This window comes from Colius striatus, chromosome 21 (assembly GCF_028858725.1).
Source record: "Colius striatus isolate bColStr4 chromosome 21, bColStr4.1.hap1, whole genome shotgun sequence".
Taxonomy (NCBI): Eukaryota; Metazoa; Chordata; class Aves; order Coliiformes; family Coliidae; genus Colius; species Colius striatus.
In genome coordinates this window covers 2,232,561-2,250,479 of record NC_084779.1, presented here as the reverse complement: position 1 = coordinate 2,250,479, position 17,919 = coordinate 2,232,561, and the positions used below count along the sequence as shown (strand labels likewise).

General features: G+C 46.7%; 1 protein-coding gene across 1 annotated transcript in view; it reads right to left on the bottom strand.

The window, feature by feature from the left end:
- Window positions 1–1,123: 1,123 nt before the first annotated feature.
- CDC42 (cell division cycle 42) overlaps window positions 1,124–17,919 on the bottom strand; it is a 29,233-nt gene continuing 12,437 nt past the window's right edge. The window contains exons 2-6 of the mRNA XM_062013089.1: window positions 16,596–16,737; window positions 11,626–11,698; window positions 8,434–8,543; window positions 8,127–8,324; window positions 1,124–2,530 (exon numbers count right to left, since the gene is read on the bottom strand). Coding sequence (XP_061869073.1) covers window positions 2,441–2,530; window positions 8,127–8,324; window positions 8,434–8,543; window positions 11,626–11,698; window positions 16,596–16,700 — 576 coding nt within the window. The 5' untranslated portion in view covers window positions 16,701–16,737 and the 3' untranslated portion in view covers window positions 1,124–2,440. The remainder of the gene's footprint in view (window positions 2,531–8,126; window positions 8,325–8,433; window positions 8,544–11,625; window positions 11,699–16,595; window positions 16,738–17,919) is intronic.

The window sequence follows — 17,919 nt, the reverse complement described above, 5'->3', positions numbered from 1 at the left end:
TTTGAAAAGGGTGTTTTCCATCATCCAGCACCTCCAGGATTCCCTCCAGAGCCAAGGGCAACCTCCTGGTACCGCTCTAACAGGACAGACTTTACTGCTTAGCCAAATGGACCTGCAGAAAGGACTGGCACAGATCTCTGCCACGAGAACAGACGCAGAGGGACCAGAGAGCTATGGGCAATCCCTACATAAGGATGCATCCAAGACAAAGCTTTACAGGATAACTCTGCTACTTAGGGCTGGAGCCCTAAAGGGTTCTCCCTTTGCTTCAGAGGCAGTTTCCTGCCCAATTTCACACAGGCAACCTCTCAGTCTTGCTGCTGGCTTGGGACATGTGAATCACATTCAGCTGTGAGCAGCTCAGCTCAGCCTGCTGTAAGCACATGGAGCAGCCACCACCCCTCAGCTGTCACCAGACATCACAAGGAGCAGCAGTATTTCCAACTGCAAGCCACAGACCTACAGCCAAGCCTCCCCACTGCAGACAGCAATTCAGCACTGAACTGCACAGCTGATGGCTAAAGAAGGAGAAAAGCAGAGATTTCACCCTGAGCTTTTGGGACTCCAGCAGCCACAAGTCAGTAGCTTAAAAGTGACCCTTTAATGAGGCTCTTTGGAATGTGTTTCAATAATTGGTGCAAGTTATGCATTACCAGTGTCAGATTGCACTGATTCTTTGGAGAATGAAGGTGCCAGAAATTCAGGGTGCTCTGGGGAGGGGACACGCTGGCATTTGTCAGCAGGGAATCTGCCCGCAACAGAAAATTCCACAAGGAACAGCTTCTGGACACAAGATGTGCAGGAGCCTGATAGCCCCCAGAAGACAACTTTTAGGACTTGGGAACATGCCCAGTGATGAGCACTCCCTTCCCTAAGAACCACTGTGCCCTCTCTTCAGTCAGGTGTGACAGCAAAGACTCTGCAGCAGAGATCGACCTCAATGGCAGTGAAGGGCAGCAGCAGAGAAAAGTGGAAACATGAAGTGACAGGACTAAGCAAGCAGTAAGGAAAGACCCAAACCAACTTGCAAGGAGAGAAGGGTGGGCAAGGGATAAAAGCCATCTTTACAAGTCCTTCAACACTCCAGAGAAAGGCAAAAGGAAATAACTCCCCTCAGGCAGGCTTGTGAAGATACTTTATGTTTAATACATCTGAAAAGAATGCATATACAAAGAACTTAGACATGGAAAAAGCATTGGTTCAACACTAATGAGTCTACAAGAACACTGGAATTTTGGAAGATGGAGAAGATTCCTTGAGTCTTAAAAAAAACCCTTTGAATTTGTAAGCCAAAATAGAGTTTTGGTAAAACCCCCATGACACTGCAGTCAGTCTGTGCCCAGAGCCTGCAGACAATGCCCAGAGGGCTGGAGCCCATCTCAGGGCAAAATGCACAAAAAGGGGATTCCCTCCACTGGTCCCTGAATGGTGACACACTAAACACTAGAAACCCCTCCCTGCAGTCCCCTCCTACCGACACAGGTCTGTCTCTCCACTCCTCTCCAAAGGATGCCAAGTCATCCCCCAAGAGATGCACCACCAGGGCCAGCTCCAGAACTCAACACACACCAGGTCCCTCAGTGTCCATCCAGCTACGCAGATGTTGGGCACTATTAAGTGTTTCTCTGGTCGTTCAGGACTGGCAGAAGATGGATTTGTTAAAAGCCAACTGACTCAGCTGGGTGTGCTTCAAAAGGGGCATTATTTCCTCATTACGTGACAAAAGCTTATGATGCCAAAGATTAAGGAAGAGACTGGCAAGCTAGTTTCAAGTCTGATGGTGCATCCAGAGAACAGGATTTTCCTATTCCTAAGGCTTCATAATTTAGAGGATGGGGTAGAAATTGATGACCTGCACAGTGGAGAGCCAGGGGAAGAGGTACAAGGCAACTTCAGAGGAGATGCAGATACGCTTTCTACACTCCTCCTTTGAGGAGCACCAGCTTGGGACATCTTTACTTCTCTGTATTTGTCTGGAGTACTAAAGTCTGCTCTCACCCAGGCTGCTGGCTGGCTGCAGGACAGCCTTAGAAGTTCTTGAAACCAGAACCAAGTCTTGCCAGACTGGAGTAAGGGCCAAGGCTTCAGTAAAACAGCCTAGAATTAGTCTGTTACAGCAAGTCATCACAAGCATGCCTGGATTTGAAACCCAACATTAGAAATGGTAAACAAAATAAAAAACAAACCTAGTACTGATCAGTGTTTTCTGGTAATAGATAATTACTCAAAATTAACTAGTTTAACTGAATGGAGGGGGCACTGGGGAATAAACACTAACATTCTCATCTCACACAGGGAGCGTGTGGGGCAGATGGGAGTGCAGGGCATTTGTCATTATTGCAAAAACAAATCTCAGAATTTGTATCTTTAGTTTGATTTAAACATTGCTTTTAGTATGACATCAAACACCAGCTTTGCAGAAGGGGCTGTGGAGGGACGTTCATAGCAGCACACACCTGCGAGTCTTCTTCGGCTCCGGAGGCTCCAGGGCAGCCAATATCGCTTCGTCAAATACATTCTTTAGGCCTTTCTGAAAAGGGGCAAAGAGAGAAAGGGGCAGTCTCATTTTCTGAGTTTTCACACAAACAAAACCACAGAAAGCCAAGTGGCAGCTAAATCCCTGTCAGGATGAACAGAGGTTTGCCATCTACAACTCCTAAAGGTGCCCTGGCTCAGCTGGGCTCTCCCCGGGCCGTGTTGCTGCGCGCAGCAGCTCCTCAGCACGGCATCCCACGCTCCCAGCAGCAACGTGAATCCTTCCAGACCGCACCAGTATTACTCCACAAGAAGCAAGAGACACGTTTCTTAAGGCAAGTTTTATGATTAGGTGGCCAGGAACACGTTTCACATGCCAACGACAAAGCAGAAGGTGCTGCATTCAAAGGGAAGAGCTGGATGCAGCGCAGACACCCGTGTCGGGGAGAGAGGAGACAGGGGCAGCATGCAGCGGTGCAGCGCTCCACACACGCTCTGGGCAGGCTTAGGAGCAGCCACGTAGAACCCAGAAGCTTTGCAAGGCCTCAGAGAAGTCAAGACTGGAGGAGGACACAAAGCAGGGGCTGTAGGTTGGGTTAAGTGTTAACCTGAAGGCAGGAGGGGCCATGAGAATAAAGCTGCATCAGTCACTCATACAAACAACTGCAGTTTTTAATTTCAAAATTGAAAGACAAGCTACAATCGACGTTTTTCTCCTTAAAACAATAAAAACCAGAAGCATGAGAGTAAGAAGTAGCTTTACATCTTACAGTAACAGGCTTTAAGGATCTATTGTTGAAATGAAGAGGTCTACCATGTTAGTGAAAGCGAGGATTTTCAACAGTTCATAAAGCAGTAGCAAGTACATTGATATTTCCTTCCCTCCGAGGACTGACGAATACTCCACTACAGCACAGACAGCCAAAGCAACAGCAACAGAAAAACATCTCACTGCACAAAGGAGAACCAGAAAACCCTTCACATTACAACTTGCAGATCACTGTTCCATGTACTTTTGTCATGCAAATACAGTTAACAAGAGTCACAAGTAGAAATTGAAAAGACAGGCATCAGCTTCTTCCAGTTGGATTCAGGAAGATCAAAACATCACATCTTAATTCCTTTGATCTTTCTTTCAATAAAGATGTAACCACAGATCCTTTTCCCCCCAACAGCCTAAGTCATAAAGCTACCCACGTCTGGCAACCCAAGCAGTAGAGAGTTAAGCGAGTCCAGTTGGTGTCCCACAGTCACAACGTTTTACTAAAGATCCTGTTTTCAGTCCAAGAGCTAATACAGAGGTTGCTCTAAGATGGTAAGCAGACACAACAGCTTGCAATCAAGGTGGCTTTATTCTTTTTTTGTTTGTTTGTTTAAACCAGGTTTCTACAGTAGCGGGACAGAGAAAGCAGCAGCAAGAGGGGAAGGAGAGAGTTTAGAATATACAGCACTTCCTTTTGGGCTGAGTTTCCGGAGGCTCGAGGGCAGCTAGGATAGCCTCATCAAACACATTCTTCAGACCTCTCTACAAGACAGAGGGGAGGAGAAAAAAAGGCAGCCAGGTTAGAGGATTAGAGAAAAACAAGCAGATACAAAGAGCATTCAGGATAGACCAGGCTGAATTCACAGAGGCAGTAAACAGATTTACTTTGCAAAAAAACAACCAAAGTAGATCCCAGAAGGAAATGTCAGGGAGACGACCCAGAAGTCAACACCAGAGACAGAGCATGTGACATGGTTAGACAGAATGAACACCCAGAAGGGCAGAGACACAAACACAGCAGGGATTGGCAGGAGCGCGGCGGCGGGAGGGGCCACGCAAAAGATGGTGCTTTCCAGTTCAGTGCTGAAGAGACACTGGGGGAGTTTACAGGGGAATAGCCACGGTGGGGAGCAGCCTGTCCCACCACACGAATCCCAAAGGGCAGACGAACCTTTTCCAGTCACCCTCTGTGGATAAGCAAAGCGCCTCAGACGCACAGACCTGCTGCTCCCAGCCACCCCAGCAGCAGCCCATCCAGAGGAAAGGCTCCAAACAACAACTCTGCTTTGTGAATTCAGCCCCTGAATAACTGAAGTTCTCCAGATGGCTGGGAAAACAGCATCTGGGATGGAAGCAGTGCCTCTCTGGTAAGCCATCATCCCCTTCAGCCACGGGTCCTCGGGAAGCGATGCGATGCCTTACCAGGGCTGCCGCTCTGCCACTGAGGCCTCTCAGTTATTCAGTCCAGTTACCAAAGCAAGTAAAACCACTCAGGTCAGGGGAAGACAGATTGCAATAACCAAGCTCCAACACCAGACAAGCAGTTACAGAGCTGCAAAGAGCCTGCAGGGATTAGGGCAGAGCACGAAGCATGCATTGAGTCTGCTGTAAGCACAGAGGAACACTGCGGTGCCACCACTCCCACACACCCCTGCCAAGCTACACCCACCGCCACACGTGAAACCTGGCTCAGCTGATGCTAACTGGACTCGCCTAAATCTACTGGTATGAGCACAAACTCCAGCCATTCACAACTGCTTTGTCCCAGAGAAGCTGAAATGGCTCCTTGTAAACAACTGGAACCTTGGCAAAAGTAAGGTTTTTGTGTTTAATCAAGTGTAACTGGTTTCTCCCTCACAGCTTGGACTCGATTTACCCCTTTGAGAATGTCCTTTAGCTTGTTTGACTGAAGCATATACATGGGAGGTCTCTGAGGCAATTCCATCTGGAAACATTTAAACCCATCACGTTACACACAAGATTATACTTGAGAAAGCAGAATTGAAGGAAATTTAATGTACAGTCATCCTCTGTCTCCTCCCCAGCACCCTCTGGAGTTCTCTAAATGAGTTGCAACCCAGGCTGACAATAGAGCCAGAGACTTCAGGTAAATAATGTCTGTGTGAAACCTGAGCACTAATTAGGGTTTCCTTTCTCTATGAGAATACAGCTGCAGTATAAACTCATTCCTGTACTGTTAGATTAAGAACCCAGGGAGAACAAGAGTCAAGAAAACACAATTCCTTGATTCTCCTACTCAAGGATTCCTCCTTTGTTTTCACATTGCACATGAGAAACCAATTTGGGATTTGTTTTGAAGGAAAAAAAAAATGGGTTAAGGGAAGAGGAGGTAAAAAAACCAAACCAGGACAGCGCCAAAACTGTTGTGAAACTGAAACTGGGATTAAAAGTCTGGATAATCCAAGAGTAACCACCCCAAGGGAACTGTGTGTGATACCACTGGCACACAGACCATGATACTCCAGTTCAAGCAACGAGGCTCCTGTGCTGCACTGGAAAACAGGCTGAGCTCAGGCTCTGTTCACCCTCTTCACTCAGTCTGGCAACTTTATAAACCTGTGCCAGAACTGTCAACCCAGCATCACAGGGAAAAAACAGAACAGAATTCAGAGCTCTCCCTTGTGTTAGGCACTAGCACCAAGCTTCAGAAAGTCTGCTCAGGTGTTTAAGTGTAACAGATGCAACCTCCCTAACAGTAAAGTGTCATCCACTTTTTACAGTGGTACTGTAACCTATTTTGTAAAGGAAGGATGAAAACAGACAGTCAAAGCCTCTAAATCACGAAAAGAGATCCCACAGCTTGAGGAAATGGGGGATAAAACTGATACTTAGTATTGCAGTCGTTAAGATTCGTGGAAGAGGAGATCTGGTGCTGCAGAAAAGGAAACCTGGCCTCTTACATGGTACTCTGAGAACATCTGCTATTGCCCACAGCCAAGCAAATTCTTCCAGGGAGAAAAGCCCACGATTTTAAGATGACTCACTACTGTGGTGTCAAAGCAATTTGTAAATTAGTGAAGAAGGTAAAAACCACCCTAGACTGATGACGTGAGCTAAGGTTAAAGAGATTGAACTACCCAGCCAGGTCTAGCTTTAGCTGAAACCAGCTACTACAACACTGCCTTACAGGTAGGAAAACAACCGTCCAGGCTAGGAGGGCAACCTGACTTGTGTGTTCAGCAAGCTGCCAGCTAGCCAGCTGCCAGGAGCTTCAAACAGCCCTTCACAGATAATCCCTGCTGCTGTCTGGCAGCTATCACTGAGGTAAAAGGCCTTTTGGGAGGGGAGTCAACATCAAACTGAGAAAGACAAACAGAGTAGATGCAAACCAACGAGAAGGCTTCTGAACCTTCCTCACAGATTACTTAAAACCACTGATGGGCACACAAGCACTGCTGCCCTGGCAGGAATTCAGGCTGAGCTCCCAAGTGCAGGAGGCTGTTCTCTGCCACAGATGGAGTTTAGTCTATCTGGAAGCAAACAGAATGGATACACACTGAAACTTTTAATCATATCAGCTCTTACTCTGGTAAGTGCTTCCATGTGATTTGAGCAGACTAAACAAGGCAAGGTCAAAGCTGCAGAGGAAAGGGTCTCAGTGAGCAATACAGGACAAAGTCCCAGTATGTGTATATCCAATTAGCAGGCTCTACAGGCTAGTTAGCAGCAGCATTCAGGGTGTGTCATATACCATCTGAAATGGTATTCTGGAACCGAACAGATCTAACAACATACAGCTCAAGCAGAAATATAACCCTCAGCTTGCACTAGGGAAGCAGAGCCAAGACCACCTCTTGATCAGGAGTTCCCAGGATGAACTGCCTCACCACAGCACCTCCAGTGCCAGTGTCCTGCACAGCTCCATCAGAAGCCTCTTCTCAGCAAGCACTCAGGCAAAGCTTTGTTACAGAAAAAAAACAGTCTCAGGATCCCAAATGGGGGAGGCAACATGCAGTCTGGGCAAAAGGTGCAAGGTAAGCAGGACTTGAGGCTTCACGAAGTTTAGTAATAAAGCTCTGTGCTCAAGATACCCGGGATGAATGCACAGAGGAGGACTTGATACTGCACATCCCTTGTTCCACACACACCAGGCTGGGACAAATTCTTTACAGAGTAGCATTAAGGAAGTTGTTAAAGAGCTGTAGTCAATTCTGAAAGAGCAGGCATGCATGATTAGGATTCCTGGGCATCCAAAGTCAAGGCAACACACCAGGTAGCCAGCCAATGGCTCCCATCCACCCCACCCTAGTATTCCTAACTTAAAGGATAATCAGGTCTGCTGGCCTCCAATCAGCTATTTTGGCCACCTTCAGTCTCATGTTCACAAGTTAGTTCACACAACACCATGTTTAGATCTCAAGAACTATTTCATTCTTGTTTTCCTTTTCAACAGAACTTCCATGTTAAGGTGGACACAGGAAACACAGCTCCCCACCAGCTGCACAGAAAGATCTCAGGAGTACAAAGGCCTCTAGTCCTAAAAAGTACAACTGACAATTCTGAGAGGGTTTTTGTCTTTGCCTGTTCTCTTCAGTAGTATGCTGCATTTTGTGTCCTAAGCCATTTATTGTCTATAACACATCCTCTGTTTTTCAGTAGTTGTTTTCCTCCAACACAAAAGCAAACACAGCAAGCACAGCCCTCCCCCACCAGCCCACTACGCTACGCCTGATCTTCACAGGCTCGTGTTCCTTCTACCACTGCCACCTCCTCGTGCATTACAGCAACAGGACAAAGGGAAAGCTTTAGTGTCAACAGCAGAAACAGAGCTCATATCCTTTCACATCTGTATTGTGCTGGTTTTCCCCATAACTGAAGAAAAGTATGGAACATAAGCACGCAGAAATGGTCAAAGCCCAAGCCTCACCTGCGTCAGTGCAGAGCATTCCACGTATTTGACAGCCTTCAGGTCCCGGGCCAGCTTCTCAGCCGTCTCTGGAGTTATGGGTTTCTGCTTGTTCTTGGCAAGTTTCTCAATTGTTGAGGGATCATCTCTTAGATCAATTTGGGTCCCAACAAGCAGGAAAGGAGTCTTTGGACAGTGGTGAGTAATTTCAGGTACCCACTAAAGACAGAGAAGACAGAGGGTTTTGTTACTACCTACCCGAGACGACAACCACGATGTTTCTGACGTTAACTGCAGCCGTTCCCTTTCTAGGCAGAGTTCAACCAACCTTTTCTTTCACATTTTCAAATGAAGAAGGAGACACCACCGAGAAACAGACCAGAAATACATCTGTCTGTGGATAGCTGAGGGGTCGTAATCTATCATAGTCTTCCTGACCTAGAAGAGGAGAAAATGAACACAGTATTAGACCCAAACGACGAGATCCCGCTCTTCACACGTGCTGAGAGTGCACACTGCAGCCCAACAGCATCAGTGTGACTCACCTTAACTCTGAAGCAAATAAACACACCCTGAACCCAGAATGCAAACACTCAGAGATCCTCATTTTCAAATCCAGAATTCATTCAGTTCCTGTGTAACAAGGAGCTGCTTAAAGTCACATGAGAGCTGGGAAGTCTGACAGGGAAGGCTGTGATCAACTTCTAGAGCAAACCCCTTCACACTGCATAACACTGTCCTCAATTACAATGAGAGGGTGCAGAACACTAATCTGCTTATGAAGCCTTTTGCACCTACTCTATTCATTACAAGTATCATGCCAGCAAATTTCATTGCCCTGCAGTTTGGAGAGAAAATAAAAAGCAGTGGTTTCACTAGAACATTCTGATTTTTGCTTCCAAGCACTTAGAGAAGTGTCTTCCAACAGGAAGAGGAGAATGTTGCTGTTCCAGCTGAGAGCACATTCAGGCTGGCCAGCAGTGGTCCTCTAAAAACACACTATAGCCTGCCCTGGTGCAGGCTGTGCATCAGGGGAAGCCACGCTCTTCCCTCTGGGTCTGGAAGAGAGCAGGCAGTCACTGCAGGGCACCACTAGCACTGACCCACCAGCCTGGCTCTGCCTGAGCTCATTCTTCTCCCCCTCTCAATTCAGCAGCACTTTTTTTAGTAGGCAAACATGGCACTGAGAGAGCTGCTGGACTTGTGGCAATCAAGTCAGAAACACTTGTTCAAACTCTCAGATTTCAGCTGATGCTCTCTCACCTATCACACAGGACAAAGACCTCTGAGATCCTGAAGCAGATGACTCAGCACTCAGGCCACCTCAGCAGAGGATGATCTACAGTTTGAAGATGGATGGACATCTAAACATCTTGTAACAGCTGTTGTTCTTGGCTGGACACAGAGGAGCTAAGCACTGACCAAAAATATCTTGTGGTGATTAACAAACCCTTGCAAAAAGCTTTGTCTTCATAGCACAAGTTCCAAACCAAGACTTCTCCTTTTTTAAATGTGACAGCCAGTAACAGGGGGTTTCTCCATTGTTAAGTTCTGTCACTTGTGCTGGCTCTGCTTTAGCAAAAAGTAGGTGACTTTACCAAAGAAAACCTCCCATTTCAGAGCCCAGCTCTGAAAGGAAATCCTCTGTACTCACAAGTGCACAGTCACCTGCACTACAGCCACTGGGTAAGTTGTCAGAATGACAAGGTGGGTGACTGCCCTCACACTGACACACAGTGTGTGCAAATGCCCAACCACACACGTGCCAGTTTCCAGAGGCCTGAACCCAGAGGACCTCAGCAGGAAAACAGGCAGAGAAAGACCTAATGCAGCATTTACTCACACAGGTACCAGAGTGCAGACAGTGAGAATCATCTATATACTGGTCCCTACACTAGCCTGAACAACAGAAAGGAGCCCCTCTCCCCTACTTAACACCTCATTGAAGAGCTAAGATGTTCACAGCAACACACAAATCACATTTAGGAGAAGGATGCAAAGAGTTAGTTAAAGCTAAAGTGTTTAACTGGAAGCCTAAGATCATTTCATTAATCAAATAAGACACTACAGACCTGGGGGTGTTGGTCAACAGTCAGCTGAATACAAGCCAGGAGTGTGCCCAGGAGGGGTAAGAAGTCCAAGGGCATCCTGGCTGGGCTCAGCAGTGGGGTGGCAGCAGGAGCAGGGCAGGGATTGTGCCCTGTGCTGGGCCCTGGGGAGGCTGCAGCTCCAGGGCTGTGTCAGTGCTGGGCCCCTCACTCACTGCCACAGGGACACTGAGGGGCTGCAGCGTGGCCAGAGCCGGTCACAGAGCTGGGGAAGGGGCTGGAGCACAAGTGCTGTGAGGAGGGGCTGAGGGAATGGGGTGTTGAGGCTGGAGAAGAGGAGGCTGAGCGCAGTCAGGAGCACTCTCTGACACTCCCTGACAGGAGCCTGTGACTGGGGCAGAGAGTCTGTGGCTCCCAAGCTACAAGTAACAGGACAAGAGGACACGGGCTCAAGTTGCACCAGGGAAGGTCTAGATTGGAGACTGGGAACAATTTCTTCCCCACAAGTGCTGTCCAGCCCTGGCACAGGCTGTCCAGGGCTGTAGTTGGAGTCCCCATCCCTGGAGGGATTCCAAAGCTGTGGAGCTGTGGTGCTGACAGACATGGGTTAGTGGTGGCCATGGCAGAGCTGGGTTCACAGTTGGCCTCAATCTTAAAGATCTTTTCCAACCTCAACTGATCTATGCTACAGCTGCCATCAAGACAATTCTATGTAACAGCTTATCAACTCAGGTCTCTGGAAGGACAGCTCACAATAACCAGTTGCCACCATATTGCTTTGTTACAGGTTGGGGACTAGGTAACCAGCAATTGAAACAGTTTCTACCCTTTCCTACTAAATGTTCACAGGTGTGAAGCATCGTGTGTAGCCGTTTAATCATTGTGTGCTTCTGCAGCCAGAAACTGAGACACAATCCCATAACCACAAAGAAGCCTGCAGATTTCCTTTTCATGTTAAAACCCCACAGAGAGGCTGAGGGGAGGCCACACAACACCCTGATCTCATCCATGTTAACAGACACACGCCACAGGCACACCCAGGATGTTCAAATGCTCATTCAGTCCCAACGCTCAGTCAAGAAAACCAGGCTACTTAATAAACAGAAAATCGATCACATCCAACTCACACATTTTATTCCACACACAGTTCTTTCAATTTTGTTCAAAAAGCTTAGAACCCCCTGATCTTTCAGCTATGACCTGGGTTAGAGTGGAAAGGCTGCAAGTTGCCATGCAGGGGCACAGAAGAAGAGAGCTCTGAAAGTGGAAGGTTTTCTTGTTTTGGGGGGTTTTGTGTTTTGGGTTTTTTTAAGTAACTCAGCAGCTCCCTAAAGGTCAGGACTGAAAAGAAACCACAAGAAAGATATTCCCCTTTCCTAACAAAAAGAAGAACCATCTGTATGTCTTCATGCTCCACATCACTTGAACTAATGCTTGGGCACTTACAATGCCAGAAGCGCTCGATTCCTCACCTGCAGTATCAAAGAGGCCAAGGGTGTAAGGCTCTCCTCCAATCATCACTGTTACAGCATAGTTATCAAAAACCTGGGGAGAAAAAAGAAGCACATTTTAGAGGATGTGAATAAGCATCATCCTACTCACCTTGCCAAAACACCTCTGACTTGTACAAGAGTCACCTGCCAGGACAGCAGGAACTGCTAAGCTCACAATATTACCACTGAGGTTGTTAACAGGACAATTCAGATTGGAATAGGGATGCAAGAGCTGCTTCCATGAGAGAGCTGAAGCAAAGGCAGGCTAGGCACAGCACTGCATAGAACAGGGTAAAAGCCACTGAGCAGAACAGCAGCAAGAGCTCTCATCTGTATTTGCAAAGAGGCTTCCCAGGTTGCCACAGAAATTTCAACCTTCACACTTGTTCTGACACAGTAACCATACCCCCACAAAGACAGAGCTGACCAAACTTCAGCCCTGCCCTTCAGGCCACACAAGCTCTTGGGCTGCTTCTCACAGGACTCAAGTCCATCTTTGAATATCCAGGGAATTCCAGACAGACTCCATCTTTTCAACAGGAATTTCTCTTCCATCTTTGGAGGAAGCAATATCATTGTTCAAAACGAGTCTGTGTCAAATTTGCTACCTGACTGGGGAATCCAGCTCCAGGAGACCAAGTTACATTGTCTCTGTACAGTTTGGTACAACAGTCCTGCCATCATGGGCAGAGCCACTGCACAGATCAGAAGCTAACACCACCAGAAGTGTTTCACCCAGTCATCTGTTTACAACACAACTGAGCATGAGAAGCTACTCAAAGCCCTCTCCTTCAACATCCAAATACCCAGCATGAAGATGTTTACTGGCTGAGGTCAGCATCCCTCATTTCAATAATCATTTTCACCTTCAGAACTGCAAGAGACAGCACCTCAGAAAGTACCTTTGGCAAAAAAAATCTTTCCCACTGTAAAAAAACCCCAAACCACCTGCACACTGTGCTGCAAGATTACTCAGAGCTGAGATCTCTGGGTAAAGACAGGGAAGCTCTGCCTCTACACAACTGCAGTCAGGGCAGCACCCACAGCTGAACCAAACTGAAACATTAAAGAGGCTCCAGCGGTCACTTCAGAAATGGAAACCAGGAGGGAGGGACATGGAGAAATAAGCAGCCACATGCATCTATTAACAGGGCTTTAGTAAAAGCTTAGGTCCTTGAAAAAACCCCAGTAAAAATGGAGGTAAAACCCACAAGACAGCACTTCAAAGCTGAGCTTGCAGGAGCTCAGATCTGCCTCCTTCACACCTGACTGAAGCAATACCACACTCATCTCGATTTTTTCACAACTCAAAGAGACTAAGTAAGCAGCTCTGGCCACCCCATGCTGTGTATCCCCAGGAACACAAGCTAGCAGCAGAAGTTGACCTCTTGCATCATTTTGGATTAGCACTGAAGATTTTAAAGTAGTGCCAGAGATTTCACCACTCATTTCCCTTACATGCAGCCCAAGCCTTTATACACTGCACTGAGCCTGCCCCACTAACACCCCAGCCACATGTGAGGCCAGAGGAGGCTGGAAGGCATTTCACAGAGCATATTGGATATGCCATGATTGCAACTCACCTGTTGCCAGCTACAGAGCAAGAAATGGTGTGCTCCACTCTGAAGGTCAGAGCATTTGCTCTATCTGATGTCAGAAGATGGTCAGCAGCTTAATCCCCAAAGGTATCCCCTCTTCATTTTCACCCAGTGGACAAGAAGTTGATAACACTACTTGTAGGTGCCCTCTGAGGGGATTAGCATGCATTCTCCTTCAATGTTTTATACATATATACATTTGTTCTTTAAGCTCCCTACCTGCAAATTGAGATTTTTAAGAGGATTTTTTTTGAAGGTACAGTCACTGAAGGTCTGGGGTTTAGTCCAAAGGAGGCCAGAGTACAAGGTTAGCCTTGAGATCAGCCTGGCAACTACAGTCTCACAGCACAACCCACAGACAATTTCAACTTGATTTGTGCCTAATGGACTAAAAACCAGAGCAACAGGCCAATAAGTTCCATTTCCTGCCAGTGCCAGGCAGCTGTGTGACCCACAGCTCCTCTGCCACTACCCAGAATGTCCCCAGTACCCTTCCATGGACGTGGCCCTTGCTGGGTTTTTTTGAGAATAGCAATGACACCAACACCATGCAGGTGACAAACCACGTGCAGCACCAGTATGAAACTCATCTCCCACAGGGAAACAGCCTCACAAACAGAGAAAGGCTGCAGAACACAGAGCCAAATGAAAGAAAGTGATCTATCAGCCTGAACTGCTGCATTCTCCATCCATAGTTTGGCCACGGGACCGCACAAGTAGAGCTGCACAAGGCAACAGCACAGGCAGTTCACACCAGTGCCTGCACACTTCAGCAGCTCAGTTTGAACCCAGATCATTAGTTTGCCAAAGCATCTTTACCTTTACTAACTGCCTTGTGGCCTAGACACTCTCAAGGAGAGAAAGGTGACACCCTTCAAGTGAGCCTCTGTAGTAGTTGCTGCAGCTGGACTCCTGGTGTTTGTCAGTACATTGGCCTTGAGCTCCTGCTCCTAACTACCAGGACCTCGAAATCAGAGCTTTATCTTCAGGGCCTCTTCCTGCTTAAATGCTTTTGTTAAGCAGTTCCCAGTTCTCCTCACTTTAATTATTAAAGGATCTTTATTCAGAAACAAAGGTCTACTGTAGAATCACAGCATGGTGGGGTTGGAAGGGACCTTTAGAGTTCATCCAGTCCAACATCCTGCCAAAGCAGCTCCCACCTAGATCCAGTCCCACAGGAATGTGTCCAGGTGGGTCTTCAAGAGCTCCAAGGAAGGAGCCTCCACACCCTCCCTGGGCAGCCTGGGCCAGGGCTCCCTCACTGAAACAAACAGTTTTGCCTTGTGTTTAAATGAAGCTTTTTTAACTCTATCACAAACTTTCAGAAAGCTTGCTTTCATTTTGGGAACAATGCTGCTTTGTTTCTTTTTCCATCTATTACGACAATTATTGTCTGGAATATGAAAGGTTACTTACCAGTCTCCACAGTGTGAAATACATCTCTAAGCCACATACAGAATTAGGAATGGGCCCATGATATGACCAGAACAGCAAGTTCCTCAAGCCACAAAGTTCAGAGGTAAATACTATTCCAGAAACATGGGACAGTTTTTAATGGCATTATAAATAAGACTTGCTGGCAAGTAACTTTAAGTAGCTTTTCCACACTGCTTGGGATTTACAGACAGCACTACCACCTGCAGGGCAGCACACAAGCTCAGGAGCTTTCCAAACACTCATTTTAAGATTACTTAGCATTTTTCAGTATAATTCAGGGTCTCATTCCACTAGGGATCAGTGTAGAAGCACTCCCTGGCTGAACTCACCAATCACTTTCATTTTGTCTCAACCATAAAGAACAGCTGAAATAGGGCAGGCAGATATTTATGGGTTCAGCACAGGATGTGGTTGGCCTAGAAGTGTCACAGCAGGATCCTTGACACCACTCAAATCTGAGAATGGCAAAATGCAGTTTCAAACACAACTTCTCCTCTAGTGGTCCATAACCAAGGATCTCCAGGAGAGAGGTTAAACTTGGGTCTCTACACCTACAGCATAACCCTCAGGTTCCTAACAGTAGCCACTGCACTCAACCTGGTTACACTCAGGTTTGCAAGTCCTTTCATCTCTAGTTCCCCATCTACAACTTCACACAAACATTTTTCTTCTGTGGAAGCCTGACTTATTCTTAACCAACATCAAAACTGGCAAGCAGAAAAAAACCTTTGGGTAATATACAAGGCAAATAGCTCAAAAAGAGGTAAAGATGCTCACTGCAATTTCCCTTCCACAAAGAGGAGATATTTTTACAAAGAACCTTTCCAAAACTGCTGAGGCAGAGCATCTTGGAGGAGCCATCTGTTCTCTTAAGTTGCTTTAGAACAGCAGAAAAGATTGACTCTCTCACCAGCAGGTGTTCAATGTCTTTGTGATACATTCCTAGATCCAAACTGGTTTGAGGTACCTAGGCAAACTCTTCAATTTTCGTCTTAGTAACAACAGGGAAAACTAGGAAAAAGAACATTCAGATGTCAGATTCTCTGGCAGTGACCTCGCTAAAAAGCTGAACCACCTCCATGTCAGCACACTGACCTTGCACAGGCAATACTAAGAAGAAATGCACTTTTCTACTGGAAGGATAATGCACATCCCTCACAGACAGCAAACTGCTCCCAACTCAATCTGGAGGTTAGTCAGTATCTCAGAAAACTGAGCCTGGAAAACTCAAAATGGTTACTTAGGAACAATCAAGGACTACACATGAAGTTGGCAACTGCTTTGGAAGTACAAAGGAGGCTGCGCAGGCGACATCCAAACATGTTCCTCATGCTTAGCTGAAGTTACCCAGCCACACTCCATAGCTCACTGCTTAGCTGAAGTTACCCAGCCACACTCCATAGCTCACTGCATGACCTCTGCATCTTTTGTAGTTGCAAACCAAAAACGAGCATCAGAAAATGTTACCTGCAGTCAGAGACTATTCTAGCAACATAAAATACTACTGTCCCTAGAAATTAAGATACGGCAAGACCTGAGAGCCAGCTGAAGAGGGGGGTTCCTACTGCTTGCTCTCCACTTAGCAGAACAACTGCAGATAATCCTGCTCAGAGTCCAGCTGGTGGCCATCAACAAACAGAAACCCAGACTCTGCAGAACAGACAAGCAGAAAGAACTGCCCAGACACACAGCAAAGCCATCCCAGCCCTACCAGGTCACCTGGCACACAGCAGCAGCGCTGTACCAGACTGATCCGTACCTTTGCACAAACCATCAGCCGGTCTCCAACGGGAAAGCAGGCAGTAAGCACAAGTGTTGTGAAGGCATGCATGCCACAAAGGTTAGCTAGGAAGGAAACTCATGCTGCCCTGCCCCATCATGCCCAAAGAACACCGGAGCTGCTCTCACACTTACCGTTGGTACGTATTCCGATGGGAATTTATTTGTTGTGTAAGAAATTAAGAGACAGGTTTTACCAACAGCACCATCACCCACCACTACACACTTGATCGTCTGCATAGCTGAAGTTTGCTAGAATATCTGCTCCAGTGAGAACCTAGAAGAAAAACAAAAAGAGAGAGATATTTATGTAGATGTTTCTCATCCTCATTAAGTAGCAGTGACTCGAGCCCCAACTACTAACGGCACGTTTGGGATCTGACAACAAGAGTTTGGTGATGAGTTTGTAGATCCAGTCCCTCCACCACACACAGATTAGGGAGCTGCTCATTTTAATGTATGCAAACACCTCCTCTTTACAGCCAGACCTCTCCCATTGCACACAACTGCCAGACTGTATTTTGCATGGTCGCTTTTCTATACTGGAAAAGAGGATTGGCTAAATTTGAGCACTTCAGTACACCTCCAATTTGCCCAGTTACCTAGAGGTGGGCAAAAAAAGTCTTTAGGCTTTTCCAGACTGTTTCTAGCACATGGAAGCATCCAGTCTTAGATGAAAGCTGAAAGTGCAAGCTTGAGGTCTTCATAGCTGAGTAACACACTTGCCTCCCAAGAGATCTTCTCTCTGGAGAGCACTTCAGTAAAGAAAGCTCAGCAGGAAACACAGCAGTATCAGCTTTTCAACTAGTTTATGGGATAAAAATAAGCAAGTACAGACAGAAGTAAACATGATTAATTCTTCCTCTTCTCATCTTTAAGGCCAAAGTACAGAACTACAGTCTTTTGGTTAAAGCTGCTCCTGAACACGTACCTTTATCCCCACTGTGAAGTGGCTGATGCACCAAGCAGTGAGCAGGGCTGATGGCTCCCCAAGGAACCAAACTCCCCTCCAGACATTACAAAATCACGATGCACCCATCTAGACATTGGTCCAGCACAGACTTCAGCACAAACTAAATCAGTATTTGCCATCAACACCTCCTCCAACCATTAGTTAACCCTTCATTAATATATGGCTTCTAATTAGACAAGCACCAGGCCTGTGGCGATTCACTCCCATACAGGTGTGAAATCCTGCCTTGAGGCTTACTGGAGACAAAGCTCCCACTCAATCCATATTATCTATCGGAAGTACTTGTATTTATAGCAAAAAAAGACTCTCCAACTGAGCTACTCCCTGCCAGGGTGTGGGGAGAGAACAACAGACACTCGCTGCAGCAAATGTACCCTCAGAACGGCAGCCAAGCAAGGAGGTTGCCATGGCTCTCTGGGCAACTTCATTAAAATACTTCATCTGTCTCTACTGAACTGTGCATTTGGGCACTTCCTGGGGATTTCA